This window comes from Drosophila nasuta, chromosome 3 (genome assembly GCF_023558535.2).
Source record: "Drosophila nasuta strain 15112-1781.00 chromosome 3, ASM2355853v1, whole genome shotgun sequence".
NCBI lineage: Eukaryota > Metazoa > Arthropoda > Insecta > Diptera > Drosophilidae > Drosophila > Drosophila nasuta.
The window spans coordinates 52,885,206-52,900,934 of NC_083457.1; the positions used below are offsets into that span (position 1 = coordinate 52,885,206).

The 15,729-nt window shown below is 36.5% G+C and overlaps 3 protein-coding genes across 6 annotated transcripts; 2 read left to right on the plus strand and 1 right to left on the minus strand.

Moving 5' to 3' along the window:
• The first annotated feature begins 9,126 nt into the window (after positions 1-9,126).
• Positions 9,127-10,070, plus strand: LOC132792509 (transmembrane protein 70 homolog, mitochondrial). The gene is made up of 2 exons (XM_060801920.1): positions 9,127-9,700; positions 9,758-10,070. Exons 1-2 carry the CDS (start codon positions 9,215-9,217, stop codon positions 9,956-9,958), a joined length of 687 nt encoding a protein of 228 aa, XP_060657903.1. The 5' UTR covers positions 9,127-9,214; the 3' UTR covers positions 9,959-10,070.
• A 510-nt stretch (positions 10,071-10,580) lies between these two features.
• On the plus strand, positions 10,581-13,860 carry LOC132792507 (eukaryotic translation initiation factor 4E1). Of its 4 annotated transcripts, none has more exons than XM_060801917.1 (6): positions 10,895-11,010; positions 12,230-12,406; positions 12,500-12,885; positions 12,948-13,047; positions 13,308-13,395; positions 13,464-13,860. In XM_060801917.1, exons 2-6 carry the CDS (start codon positions 12,350-12,352, stop codon positions 13,625-13,627), a joined length of 795 nt encoding a protein of 264 aa, XP_060657900.1. In that variant the 5' UTR covers positions 10,895-11,010; positions 12,230-12,349; the 3' UTR covers positions 13,628-13,860. The 4 variants fall into 4 exon arrangements, with proteins under 4 accessions (XP_060657901.1, XP_060657900.1, XP_060657899.1 ...); XM_060801916.1 differs by lacking the exon at positions 10,895-11,010 and adding an exon at positions 11,698-11,976 and having other exon boundaries at positions 12,035-12,406; XM_060801918.1 differs by lacking the exons at positions 10,895-11,010; positions 12,230-12,406 and adding an exon at positions 10,581-10,741.
• Positions 13,861-13,895: 35 nt separating this feature from the next.
• Positions 13,896-15,508, minus strand: LOC132792508 (fas-associated death domain protein). Its single transcript, XM_060801919.1, has one exon. It carries the CDS (start codon positions 15,343-15,345, stop codon positions 14,638-14,640), a length of 708 nt encoding a protein of 235 aa, XP_060657902.1. The 5' UTR covers positions 15,346-15,508; the 3' UTR covers positions 13,896-14,637.
• Positions 15,509-15,729: the final 221 nt, after the last annotated feature.

Sequence of the window (15,729 nt, forward strand, 5' to 3'; positions counted from 1 at the left end):
TGATTTTTATTTCCCACAAAAATGACAAAATTATTATTGACCAATGACTTTTCTTAGTTATAAATTTAATGTTTTGTATGTTTAATGCACTTTTAAAATATAATGAAATACAAGTGACTAAAACTAGCTGATAATTATAAATAATAATATAAATGCTTTCAAACTGCTTTTGCCACAGAACTAACAAATATCTTTTGAAATTATACAATTTAATAGCTGTGAAATTTTAAGATATTTCCAATTGATTTATTGGTCTTAGGTTAAACTTTGTTTATTATTTATTGTTTTAATGAGGATTGAAATTTAACAAAAATGTGTTTTGCAAATATATTTTTAAAGCTACTCAAAATAAGGTGAATTATCCTCGGTTATTGAAATATACGCATTTAAGCTTTCAATTATTTTATAAGAATAGTTTCAGTTTAAGTCTCGAGTTAAGTCTAAACCTAAATATTCTGTTCTTTGCTTTAAATTTTATCTATGAATTCCTTTTTAATGACTTTGAAAATGGCTGAGAAATAGAATAAAACCAATATTTATTTATTGATTGAAAACTTCCTGTTTCAATGCAAAATTATAAATATATAAAATATAAATATATAAAAAATATATCTTCAATTGACTTTTGTCAATTTTATTATTTTAATATTTCAGTAAACAATCCACAGTTAATTTCAAAAGTATTTTATTTTTTTAATAGTCGATGGCCATAGTTTTTAGCACTCCCTTCTTTTAGTTATTATATTATTGTGTAATAATTAACATGTAAGTAATAATAATAATATTTTTTTTGTAAGGAAAGGGAAACAATAAAAAAGTATTTATTTACTTGAAACTTTTCTATGTTTCTAAGTTTCTATGCAAAATGTTGTCAATTAACTTTTGTTAAATTTTGTAATTTTTATATTTTTGCAGTTAATTCTAAAATTATTGAGTTCTTTACAAGTTCATATTGCATTTTAAATTTTAAAAAATACACTAAAAATAGCATTAATTATTTAAGAATTAGCTGTTTCAATGGAAAAAAAATTCCAAATTTCACTGCCCAGCAAAAAAAAGCGTTGGTCATAGATGAAGTAAGAGTTTTTCTTTAACAAGCATAAAAGAAAAACTCTTAGTTCTCCTATGACCAACGCTGTTTTTCTGGGCAGATAAATTTGGAACATGGAATTTATGCGGCAAATATATGTATATGTAACATAAAGAGGAATAAGAATATAATGTAATATTAAAGTCGCAACGATGTGCGTAAGTGGAACCCCATATCATCACATGCCACACCCCCCTCCACATCCCCATCCTCATCCCCATCCCTATATAGCCATTGCCATTGTGATGATGTGAACGTGGTTGGAGTTTTGTCCTGTTGCTGCACGCGATGCTCATCGACATTTTGGGTAACTGGTAACTGGTGATGGGGTCTGAATGCTGGAGATGCAACTTCTCTGCTCCTTCTCCTTCTGCTGCTGCTGCTGTCAAAAATGTTCATGCTGCTCTAAGCTATTTTCATGCACATTTTGGCCACTTGTGCGCTCAGCACAAACACTTCAATTTAGCTTCAAGGATGCGTGTATGACAGGACACGGGACAGGGCAGCAAGCTGACAAGCAGAAAGTTGCGGAAGGAAACGGCGGGTGGCCAATATACTCATCTATATATAACTATATATGAGGTTCGTTTGCGTTCTGCTCTCCGACAAAACATGCAACTCTTTAACTATAACTTTTGATATATGCTAAAGAAATAATGCGGGAGTGCACTCAGTTCTCAGTTCAGTTCTCCATTCTCAGTTGCCATTGGCAGCGGAACAGTCGAGTTGGAAGTTGGAGCAGCCATCAACTACTTAGCGTCAAAACGCTTAAAGTTGAATTTGTAACGCTTGAAGTGAGCCAAAGGCAAAAGGCACAAAGCCAATGAAGTCTAGGTCTGTGAGATAGAGTGTAACATAGATAGACACTGACTCTAATGCCAGTTCACTCATCTATTTTTATTAAATCGCTACACACACACTCGTTCACACACATACACACACAGCTGTCTGTTGCATCGCAGGACAAGCAAACAAACAGCACGTTACGTATACGCAGCGTTTGGCCAGAAGAACAACAAGACAGCAAGGCAGCCATTGACTTTAGACACTTGACTGTGTGCTGCAGCTGCACTGGCAAACTAACAACAACCCTTTACCCCCCTCCCGCTCCTCTTCTAATCCCTCCTCTTTGGCGTTGCCAGCTTATTTTCGGGGTTTAATTTTGATTTAAATGCTGGCAGACAGCTTGAAGTCGAAATCCGCTGCGTGCCGAAACAAAAGGCACATGCACACACATTTCTCTGGACAGGCATAAAACGACGACGCCTCTCTCTCCCCTTTCCCCTCTTCTACATGCTTGTCGAGCTTATTGAAATTTAAGTTTGCACAGACAAACGGAATCGGGTTAATGAAATGCTGCTTTAAGTGCCTTGAGATCAATGCTTGGATGCTAGCTGGACTCAGTGGCCATTTCATTTTCATTAGATTACGCAGCAAGCATATTTCTAAGACCAAGTCGAGGCCACAGACCAGAGAGTCCTTTCCTGTCCTGTGCTGTCCTGTCGTGGACATTGTCTTCGCAGTGGCTCGTAAATGTAAAAGTTGCAACTTGTAGCCTCAAAATAACCACAAAGTAAACACCAGAGTGCCACTGGCAGACTTCTCCAGACTTCAGACTCCTCTCTCTCTGTGCAAAAAGGTATTTGAATAGCCACCGACAAGGACACACATTGTAACCGGGACAACTGGAAGAGCGGACAGGAAGTGCGGACGAACAAAAACCAGACGAGTGTCGAGTAGTCGCAGTTGCAGCTCTTCAGCTGCTTCATCTCCCCTCTATCCTCTCCTTCTTCGCCTGCTGTCAAAATAAATAAGTGTGTAATTCAATATTTAAGGCTTTGTCAGTAATTATTTTGGCCAAAGCAGCGAAACTTTTGCCTCAACTTGTTCATTGCAAATGCAAAAAGGAGACTCTTTAAATCGTTAACTGATCAACATAAAAGCAATACAACAATTTTTTTCCAATTATACACACTACTAAAAAGCAACTTGAAGTTGTTCAATTTACTTTTCAAATTTCATATTTATATAGTACTACATACTACTAGTATAGTAGGGTATATAGTAGAGTAGAGTATAGAATAGCAGAGGTAAAAACATAAGTTTGTTTCCAATATTTAGAACAGCGAGAAAATGTTGCCTTCGAAAAAATGAGAACACCAATTCTTTTGCATTTATTTCAAATTTATCTAAATTAAAAAATCGATCTGGGTTTAATTTTTGACATATTTGCAGTTTTCATATCGGAATGTTTTTTGAATTTTTTTCAGAATTGAAAACATAAAAGTATTGTAGAATATGAATTTGTTTTAAAACTTATCATTTTGACATATTTTCAGAAGGATTCAAAAGTTTGATCTGGATTTTATCACCAAATTTGTTGACGAAACTTAATGTTTAATCCGATTACTTGGATCATTTAAAAAATAATGACACACCACGAAATAAAAACAGAAAAGATTGGAAACATGTGTTTTTGTTTATTAAAATAATACGAACATGTAATAAAGCTACAGTCGAGTGTGTTGAACTTTAAGATACCCGCAAACTATGTTATTGTGAATAAAAGCTAAACAGTGTCATATTTATTTTATTATATGCCAAATTAAATACTGCAAGAATAACAAAAATATCCCGAATACTATCTTTTACATTCAAAATATATCATAGAGTGTAAAATATACTAGATTGTCAGCCAAAGTAAGTAATTCTAAGACCCGGAGGACGTAGGCTTTTTTACCCAAACAAAAGTACTTCGAAAAAAATTATCCCTCTATATCTTCTAGTCTCTGAGATCTAGGTATTCATACGGATAAACAGAAACATATCGTCTCGTCTGTTGACACGGATTAAGAATTTATATATATACTTTATATAGTCGGAGATGCGTCCTTTGGCCTGTTAGATATACAGGCGACACAGAACTTTTTTATACAATTTTGCTCCTTCCTAACCTCAAGAAAGGAGCTCCTCTCTACCTTGGACCAGTGAGGTCCTTTACACACTAAAATTTAATTTTTGTTTATAGTTATACTGTATTGTCGTATAAACTATAATAATAAACCAAATTAAACTCACTTTTCATAAAATTAAAAACAATTTCGGCTTTTTTCGTGGAAGAAAAGAAAAAACTGCTATTCTAAAGTGCAGCCCAAAAGTGGTGCACTTGGGTAAAAATATCAAAATTTCAGAAAAACTGAACAAATCTAATGGGGTTTTTGGTAGTTTCTTATCTATATGTTCCATTTTACAAAAATAATGTGCCGGGGATCAACTAACAAAAAGGAATATGCTAAAAATCTGTTATTTTGTTTTTTTTTTGTGTCGCACTGCTATTTCAAAGTTCACAGCTGTATTTTCTATAGGCACAATGTTATAATACCCTTTTACTCTAGGTATAATTAAACACATTTTAATACCTGCTCTATGGTATATTTCAATATACCAAATATAACATTTGGTATTTTTAGTATTTTTGTGGTATATAAAAATTAATACCGGACTGTTTTTCTGTTATTCACAGTGGGTAGCAGGTATCTTGATAAGCCTTCCACTAAGCTTGCATTTTAATATTATTTAAACACTTTGATGGTACTAAAATTATTAACAAATCAATATATTCCGCACTCGAAATATTTAAGGAAGTATCTCAAAGTTTTGTAGCTCCCTCGCTCATTGCCATAGAGGAGCATAGAGAGCAATTGAGAGCCGAGCTCGTGACCCACTTGCTGCACATTTGTCTTGATTAAAATGGTTAGAATTATGAGTTGCCTGCTTGGCCACTTGATAGCTCGTATAAATTATAAACCAATTTACTAACTATCCAACCGAAAATGTGCTCCAATGAATGAAGTTCCCCCCAACGAACGAAATGAAAGAAACGAAACATAATAATGGCATCGGGAGAGCGTGAAAATGAATTATGCTTAAAAAATGGTGGAAAATGAGTGAGAGGGAGACGGAGGAGAGGCGGAGGTCGGAACTTGGCATTCGAATGCTTGACAATGAAACCAAATACACACACACACCCACATTTGCCACCTGTGTGAGCCGCATTCGAAAATTTTTCTCGTCGCTTTTCATGTGCATATATTTCTAGGACCTTTCGCTCCTTGTTGCCCACATTTTCTATCCTTCCTACTTTCTTTTTTTTGTTGTGTTGGGTTTGGTTTTTGGGTTTTTGTGTTTTATTTTGAATATGCGCATAGTTTAAGTCTGTAATTATTCCAGCATTTAGTTTAGCATTTCACCTCACACTTGCACATTGCTATGAAAACTGCATGCGTCGTTGAATCCAGCTCTGTTTCTCTTACTTTCGTCCTTCGTCCTTGGTCCTGTCTGTCCAGCTTCTCTCTCTGTTCACTGCTCGCCGCGTGTTAAAGTGAATTTTAAATGATTTATTGCACGTCTAGCTCGCAGCTAACTGATACTCTGTCTCTCTCCCTCTCCTTTTCTCTCTTAACTATAAAAAAAATCCTTGCAGTCCTTGCAACGCGTGTGAATTTGCTTTGCCTTCATCATGCTCGCTCTTTATGGCAGCAAATTACTTTTGCTGCTTGGTTTAAGGCTCACAAGCATTAGAATATTAGCTGTAATTATGCATTTACATTGCATTTAATTTCCAACTTGCAATTACGCGTTGCAATTTCGACTTTTGAGTTCAAGTCCAAGTTTGAGTTTCACTCCGAGTCCTGTGACTTTCACTCAACTCTCAAACATGGCATAAACACAATAATTTGCTGTCTGTAAGTTCCCCAATTAAGTCATCCACTCAACGCACTCAAGTTGCATGCAACATGCGCCACAACTCGCATACTTTTAATCGAACCTTGCCTCAAATAGTTTCCTCAAACAACTTCCACAAACGTTTTTTCGAAGAGTTCGAACTGCTCCTTAACGAACTGCTTGCAACATGTGGCAACTAAGGGTTGCAAGTTGGTTGCAAGTTGTTTGCAACATGAAAAGGGGTTGCAGGAGTCGCTTTTTGCTTTGCAGAACTGAGTGAAATAATTGAGTGCTGTACAAAGGGGCGTATGAGTGATTTTTTTGTTCTGCGACTGGCGGAAATTAATAATTATGCATAATTAAATAAATTAATAATGTGATTAAATGCACCACAGTTAAGGTAAAGCAGAAAAAAAGAATGAGAGGAAATTGAACAAATTACAAACGCAATCAAAAATCACATTAATCAAAAGGGATAAATGTGGCAAGGTAAAATTTACAATGCAGCATTGAAAATGCAGTGCAATATATGCAAAAAGAGGTGTGGCAAAGGACACACACACACACACATACACAAACACACATATAACACATAAAAAGGAGCCGTGACCGAAGCATAAAAATAAATTGATATCACAACGAATTTTGGAATGTGCAATATGCGATGACGATTTCCCTCCCCTTCCCCCTTTCTCCTTTCTCCCCTTTCTCCCCACCCTCTTCACTCTTCTAGAGCACTGCTACTTTTTTGTGCCATGAATTATTTTGGCCCGTCTGCATGTGAAATTTTTGGCCAAACAATTGGCAAGCAGCAATAACAACTAACTAGCAAGAGAGAGTGAGAGAGAGAGAGGGAGAGGGAGAGGGAGAGGGAGAGAGGGAGACGACGACGCCGAATGAATATGATGCATGAAATAACAATAATGAAATGACAACAAAAGGCATGGATAACAAAAGGATTGTTGCCTGAACTAAAGCATTGCACATGTCAGAAGAGCAGTTGACCAACTCGTTGATATAGAAAACGAAGAGAGAGAGAGAGAGGGGGAGGCGGGGAAAGGGAAATCAAAATCAAAATCAAATGTGATTTTTGGTCACTTTGAAAATTGTTGATTAGTTACGCCTGAGTGCAGCCAAATGAATTTTTCGGAGCCGCGCTGCATTAAAGCGATTTTGCAACCAGCCACTTGACATAGATAGTTTATAGTTTATAACGAAAATATTCTACAATCAATTGTGTGTGCGTAATGTATGTAAAATGAAATTGCGGCATGTAACTATAAGCTCGATGGGGTAATTTTCATTGAAACAATTAAAGGCAAATAAATTAAATAATGTGGTCGCATGGCGGTTGCATGCAACACAGCGACAAATTGCATGGATATCACCTACAGTGCATTATCAATATATATTCCTATATATACATATTATGTATATCCATAATTTCTTGTCTGTCGATTAACATTAATTCAAGCATATTCTCATTTGAATTTACATGCAAATTTCGTGCACGCACTTTTGACTTTAACATAATAACATGGACATTACTCGTAAACTAGTTACGCCCACCGTCCACCGTCCACCGCCCCACAAATTTATTGTTAATCAACTGCAACTATTGCGCACGAAATTGCATTCTTGGCTAGCACGAAATTATAATTTCACATTGTCTATACTATAAACAAGGTGATTAACAGCTCTAATACAACATATATTAAAGCGAAATGGTTTTGTACTCAATTCAGCTAATTTAAATGTATGACATTTTTAGAATAACGATCTAAATGCTATTATAGCTGTATTGATAATACAATTCTTTCTTAATATGTCGCCTATTCACTAATTATTAATACATTACTTGAAAGCAGTGTTGCCAAAGTTTGTTGAGAAAAAAAGCTGTTTTTGACGGAAAAAACGATGCAAAAAAGCTGAAAAATTATAAAAAAAAAAGCTTTAAAAATAGCTGATTTTTCAATTCGTCGGATTCTCTCTGATAGTCACAGGGTGAGCGCACGAAATCGGTTATATTGAAACATATGTATAGAATTTGTACACCAGCTGCTCTAAATTCACAATATTTGGAGAAGTTCATTAAAACTATCCTCATTCTACTCATTTTTATTGTCATATGTTCATCCAGCTCCCATCATTTTTAGGAATTTATTAGGAAGGAATATCTATATCAGCATTTGTCAAGTCTGCGCAAGTTATAACTATAAATGCATGATTTAGAATAAAATGTATTTTCATTTTAAGTAGAAAACAACGAGTAGAAAAACGAATAGCGCTGTCGTCTTCAAAGTATTTAACGACTAGGTTTCCTAAATGATCCAAATGAGCCAACAATGTAAAGCAATCACACTGAACTTAAGATCAATTCACTTTCGCCTTTAGTGACGCTACGATAAGAATTGGCGTGTTCTTTGAGATTGCTTAACAACACTAAAAATGTTGGCAAGCATCGACAGAACAGCTACAGCAAATATTGTCCCATAATTTTGGCAAATAGAAAAAAAATCTAAAAAAAACATTTAAGTAAAAAAAAAGCCAGAATTCCCGCTGCCCGCTGTTTGCAATTTTTTCAATTAAATGGTAATGCTATTTGAAAAAAGCCAGTTTTGACGGGAAAAAAGCGACTCTGGCAACACTTCCAAGTTGAAAGATACATTTTTTTTAAATATACTAAATAAAAAACGAAAAAAGAAGCACACTCAAAATACAAAAAACTATTTTAAAGATACCAAGCTACTACAATATTAAATTGTTTATCCAACAATATTAAATAAAATATTGTAGCAATAAGTATAAAAATATATGGCATAACATATCCAACAACAATAATATTAGAAGCATGAAAAGTTATGAGCTCACAATCCATGTCCATAATTTTGTTATAAAACATACACTCAAATGCCCACTTAACAGGAAAACCAGCTAATATAACTACCTCCCAACCAACCACACAAAAGTTTTGTTTGCTAACCAAATTTTCAGTTGCTGCTGCACGTTTTGGGTATCAATTATCCTGGTACTTGCAACGGTGTAATAATGTGGTTGCTGTTGCTCTTGTTGTTGTCCATACTCACCGTGTGGAGCGTGGTTAATTGAGTTTAAATATTTAATGCTTCGAAACTTAGGTATTTACGCATTATAACTTTATGGCTGAGACTATTTAGCACTTTCAAATGTTGGCGGTCGTTTCAAATAATGTTACATTCACATTGCAACGGCGACATGCACACCATTTTAACAGAGGCAACAGTCTCTGTTTTCGTTAACAGCTCCGCTCAGCTGTTTTGGCAAAATGTGTGCTGTTTTGATGTTATTTAACAATGTGGTGTTGTCGCAAACGACAAGAAAATTCCTAGAAACTTACATACAAATAAAAACTTCTTAACAATGTTGACAATACGCGCAGCTTTGCCGTGTGCTAAACAATTTGCCGCTGTCTTGGCAAATACAGCTCGCACACACACGCGTTACGCAGCCTTCCTTCAACCACAAGTGCAACTGAAGCAGCAAAATCAGCACAAAATCCGATTGTATGCAACACAGCAGCCAACCCCGAGTGCTAAAAATGCAGAGACTACCTTGCAACGTGTGTACTACGGCAGCTTGGCTCCACGAATGAAGCTGGTCAAATTATTCTCACTTACCACCAGCTTTGCCGGCATCGCAGCGCAACCAATTCTAATGGAACAGGGCTTGAAGATTGGCGGCACCGGAATGGCTGTCTTGCTATGTACCGTTGGTGGCTTCTTTACGTTCGTAACACCGCTGCTGTTGCACTTTGTTACCAAGAAATACGTAACGGAGCTGCACTACAATCAAGCGACGGATGAATACACCGCCACAACAATATCGCTTATTCTGACAAAGATTCAGGTAACATCCGAACACAATGTTTCCTTAGCAATTCGTTAATAATTCATATTTTAACAGACAACGTTTCGGCCCAGTGATGTTGTTGTACCCGAGGTGCCTGGAATGTTTACTTCGTTCACAGTAAACAAGCGTCCGTTGTTCGTTGATCCAGCCCTGTTCGATGATCCCGAGCACTATGTGCGCATAATGGGCTATGATAAGCCCATAGATTTTAAATTAAATGTACCAGCTGAGCCGGAGCAAGCGAAAAAGAAATAGAAATAAACCAAATGTCTGTTTCGAATTGTATTTTCATCATTTTCTTTCTATTCGAAATTTGTATTCAAAATTTCCCGAAAATCTGAATATACCACATTCAAATACTTTAAAACGGGTTGGCAGTGCTACGGCTCACGTGCTGCTAAGTAATTTAACGAATTAATTAAACTTTGTAATTTTTTTATAATCTAGGTTATATATATTAATAATTTTTTTCCATAGGTTTACGAAGTAAATAATCGAGCTTTAAAAACAAAAAGTAGGTCCAGACTTCGATCATAAGCTAAGATCTATAAAACATTCGTTTGTATTTATCTACCTCATAATGTTGTGTTACAATTACGGCCTACTAGCATTTAACATTTAACCAAAAAATATTTTTAAGTTTTGCATATTTTGTAATTAAATTTTCTGCAGTGAATATTTCAACATATTTATCAAATCCAAATAGTATTTTTTGAAAAAAGTAACAACTGACATTCCGCCGTCGATACATTTCGTTATCGAATTTTAGTAATGCCAATAGGAAACGTAATGAGACCATTTGAGTTTATGAAAATATTATTGTAAACAAATGCGAAATATACCAAAATATACTCAAAACTTCATGCTGTCGCTGTGGATTCGGTCACGCTGTATTGGACATACAAAGTTTAGACAGACGCAATTATTTAACTTTTAAACGAAACTTACAACGAGTTTTAGTACACAAGTGTCGTGCGTAAATAGTATCTGATCAAATACACTCTCGTTGCAATAATGGTAGTGTCAGAGAACGAAAAGGTAAGAATAATATGCTGAAATGATAGCCGCATGGTTTCGGTTTCAGCCGTGGCAGGGTCGTCGATAAACAGGGCTGGTTGCTTAAGAGGGGGCGGCTCGGCAAGGGCAACGATGACAGCGACAACGACGGCAGCAGCACAGTATTTTAGTGCAGCTGGCGTGGCACGTCATCGGCAGATTTTCCATTTGCATTTTATTTTTTTTCAATCGGAATAAAATTCGATGTGCTTGTTGCCAGCTTGTGAACAAATTGGTGTTTTTCAATTAACGTAATGTAAAAGTGAAGTTAACGTGTTTCCAACACATGCATACATAACGTATGTGTACATTTTTCTCGCGCTACCTTATGAAGTAGTGACTCTTTTCTCTCTCTCATTCTCTCACTCCATTTGCATACGGGTTTTGGTTTTCGTTTGCTCTTTAAAAATACACGCCGTGCGTTCGCTTCTTTTGTGTGTGTGTAGCTGTCATTCTTTTTCTGTCGTCGCTCGCTGGAATTTCGCACACACCCAAATGTGAATTTGTACATATTCGTTTATATACATAGGTGTATATATATACATATGTGTGCATATGCATGTGTGAAGCATAAAAAGTAGGTGAATCAAGAGAAAAAAAAGAAAGAAGTAAATTACTGCAATGAGCACACAAACAAAGCGGTAGCCGTCAGCCATAGCAGTTTTGCCATGACGACTGCGACTTTCATTGCAAGCAGCAGCGTTAACGTCGACGCCGACGCCAGCAGATGATGGACAACAGTTCGTTCAGTTCGTTGGCTTTCAGTAATTCGCGTCACTTATTGAAACTCGCACACGCCAAACTCAAAAATTACAAAGTACAATTTCAATAGCCAAAAACTGATGATCAGTGAGTGAGCCAAATAGTAAGGGTGAGAGAGGGAGAGGAGAAAAGTAGTCAGTGTGTTTTCAGACATTCTATGTGTGTGTGTTGTTTGTGCATTTGTAAATTTTTAGCGTTCAAACATCACATTTATTTCGAAATTTATAACAGCAGCAATTTTCCCTAAACACTCGGGGGGAAAAACAAAAAAGAGTTAATTTCTTCGCGTATTTAAAATATTGTTGAATTTTATTGCACAAATCGCAAGTAGAAAGTAAACGAAACGAAATACGAAAAACCGGCCTGAAATTGTGTATTGCAAAAACAAATAAATAACAAGTTTAGCAAGTTTTCCGATTTTGTAAAAAGATATACGACACGAATATAAGTTAAAAGTGAGTCAGTGTAGTGTCATTGCCTCCATCTCCAACTCTTGATCACGATCTTCTCCAGAGTTCTATTTGTCGAAAAAAGCCACAAAAATATTGCAAGCAATTTCGTCTTCGTCATATATGTATGTGTATATGTAATACGAGCATATGCACACACAGAGCTACTAATACACACATAGAAAAGAAAAGCTTCACGCACGCATACAGACAGTACATAAACACACACACACCTAACTGAGTACATACATATACACAGCAAGCAACGAACGATCATCGCGTCAAGTGAATCAACAACAACAAAACGTCTCTCTCGCGAAAGCTCCCTGGCAACAATAAAAGCAACAGCAACAACAACAACAAGAGCAACAGCCTCAACATGCAGAGCGACTTTCACAGAATGAAGAACTTTGCCAACCCCAAGTCTATGTTCAAAGTAAAAAGCAAATCACTTACATATACGCAATGCAATCTCTCTATTATTTTTTTGTAATATTTAATTCAATATTTTTTCTTCTTCGCTTTACAGAGCAGCGCTCCTGCTGGCAACGCTGAAGCGAATGCCAATGCAAACACAGTGGCCCCCGGACGTCCGGAGCCAACGCCGCCAGTTGCTACTGATGCCGCCCCAGCTCCAGCTGCTGCTGAGAACAACGCTGAGGAGCAGCCGAAGGCAAACGCTGCTGATGCTGGAGACGATGCTGTGCGCACAGAGCATTTGTTCAAACACCCACTGCAAAACACATGGACATTGTGGTATTTAGAGAACGATCGCTCCAAGTCGTGGGAGGATATGCAAAACGAGATCACCAGCTTCGATACCGTCGAGGACTTCTGGAGCCTATACAATCATATTAAGCCGCCATCAGAGATTAAACTGGGCAGCGATTACTCCCTCTTCAAGAAGGGCATACGGTTAGTGTTCTTTGCTATCTGTTCGATGATTGCTTATTAAATTTGACTCTTTTCATATTTAGCCCAATGTGGGAGGATGCTGCCAATAAGCAAGGTGGTCGCTGGGTCATCACACTCAACAAAAGCTCCAAGAATGACTTGGACAATTTGTGGCTCGATGTGGTAAGCAAAACAACACAATCTGTAATATAAAATTATGCAATTCTTTGCGAATGTGACTTAAATTGTAACGTCTGAATAATCTTCCATTAGTTTTGATGGCTCTAAACAGCAAGTTCTGTATACTAAATGGGCAATTTAAAAGATTTTAAGTATCTAAAGTATATTTTCCAATAATACTTGCAATTATCTTATATGTAGATAACACTCTCTTTATATGCTATACCGTTTCCATTTAATGATTTTATTTCAATTCTTTTCAGCTGCTTTGTTTGATTGGCGAGGCTTTCGATCATTCCGATCAGATTTGCGGTGCTGTTGTCAACATTCGTGGCAAGAGCAATAAGATTTGTAAGTAATCTTAAACTGCATATACTTATATAGAAACCTTATAATAACAAATCAACTATTCTGCTTAGCTATTTGGACTGCCAATGGTAACAATGAGGAGGCTGCTCTCGAAATTGGACACAAGTTACGTGATGCTCTGCGTCTGGGACGCCAGAATTTGCTGCAATATCAACTGCACAAGGACACAATGGTCAAGCAGGGCTCCAGTGTCAAATCGATCTACACTTTGTAAACCAATTTATGAGCGCAACTGTTTTACGTTACGTGTTTATGTTGGACTTTATTACCTGGTTATCCCATCTTTTAATCGAGAAGGAAAACAAAAACAATAACAGAAACACACCCTTGTTATCAAGAAAAAGAACGGCGCAAGTTATCAAGAGCCCCGCCTTTTTTTCTTGTAGTCAGTGTCATGGATTATGCGAAAAATATATAAAGAATAAGCTATAAAAACGAACAAACTGACTTTCTGGTTTTTATTTAAATTCATAGCGAATTGTAACAATTGCAATATGATTTAAGATAAATGCTTAATAGTGCATGTAGATGCATTGACATGTTTTGGATTATGACAGTTTAGTTTTTTGTTTTATATTGAAATTTTATATAAAAAGGCGCTATCGGTTTTAATTAATCATACATTGCTGATAAGTTCATCCATTTTTGACTAGTCAGACAATGTAATAACGATAATGGTTTTATTATAATTAAAAATTAAAACTATTATTGGGTATACATTTTAATTTTAATGTACTCTACTTACAATTATTGGCATAATACTGTATACCCAAACATATTTTTGTTTTACATGCACCATTTTTATATAAAATTATTGTCATTTTAGCGTTCTTTCTTTGATTAACTTTGCAAGGGAAGACAATTGCCTATATCATCGAGTGTAATGCTAACAACTTAACAGTACTTCCAATTTTTTTTTATAAGCGTTGGTTGCTTTCTTATGTTTAACTAAATAAAAGTTGAATAAAGGAGGAGCCTTTAACTGGTTAGCTGCAATCATACTGATAAAGGAATTATTTTAACTCCTGAACGATAAGTAAAAAAATAATTTTGCTTAGTTCTTAAAAAGATCAAGATGAAAATCAAAATTAATTCTGAATTGGAATTTATGGTATGCTATTGCTTTGGAAAATTGAAATTAAATACGTTTCCTAAATGCTTTGCTTACAGACTTATACAAATCTTTAGTTTATGGCGATCACATTGGAAGACTTATTGTTGTGATTAGTGTGACATTATTTGCTCGACCTTCTTCCGCAAATCCTTGCGACCGCAGTCGGCGAGTCCTTGACAGAGTTGCAGGAGCAGTTGACGTGGATCGTTGCATTCATCCTCCTCGAAGATCTGCAGCAGGCGGAGAATGCGCGACTTGAGGTCACGCGGATAGGTGGTCTCGATGTCGTCCATGATGCCTTCGCCAATGCCTAGTTTGCGACCCAATTCTCGCCAGGAGCGACCGCATTCCTGTGAGATCTTCTTGAAGATTGCCGCTCGCTTCTCAGCCGTGAATTGAGCAGTTACCACATAGTTCTGTGGCTGTGGTTGTGGTGCCACAACCGCTTGAGGTGGAGCAATGTGATGGGATGCACTAATGTGAAGTTGCTGTCTTAATTGATCCGCGAGACGTTGCTCCCGATATTGATTCACAAAGGGACGCGTAAATGGGACTTTCTGGTAGCTATCTAGAGCCTGCAGCAATGGCGGGTTTTGTCTGCCAATCGTACGAAAAGCATCCACATTCTCCTCGTTGATTTGATCACCTCGTTCTAGGCAATCAATCAAGTCCTGTATGGTATGGATGCGATCCTTTTTACGTGCAGATCCAATTTCATTGGACAGCAGCTCCTTCATATCTTCCAAGTCTGATTTGGAGGCGCCTTCGATGGCCATTTGCTTGAGTATGTCATAGCTCCAATGCATTTCCGCAGTCATAACAAACACAATTAAAAGGACAACAAAATATAAAAATTAAGTAAATTAACTTTTGGGAAGCACAAAATGCGCTTGTTTGTTTTTTACTTTAATAGTGATGGTCTTAACGTAGCCCCGGTTATTGCAAGCATTTCACAGCTGATCAGTTGTTGTGTGGCCCTGTGCCAAATGCATTACATATTGATAAACAAAATTTGTTTATAATGTAATAATTATTTAAACAGTTTCGCATAATAATATTCACTAAATAAACAAATACGAAAATAATTTCTCGATCTCCTGTTTAAACGGCGATGATTTGGGGTGACCAAATGCGATAACGACTCTCGATTCCTCGATAACGATTGCCAGTCCGTATTTACACATTGACGTCGAGCAGGCACA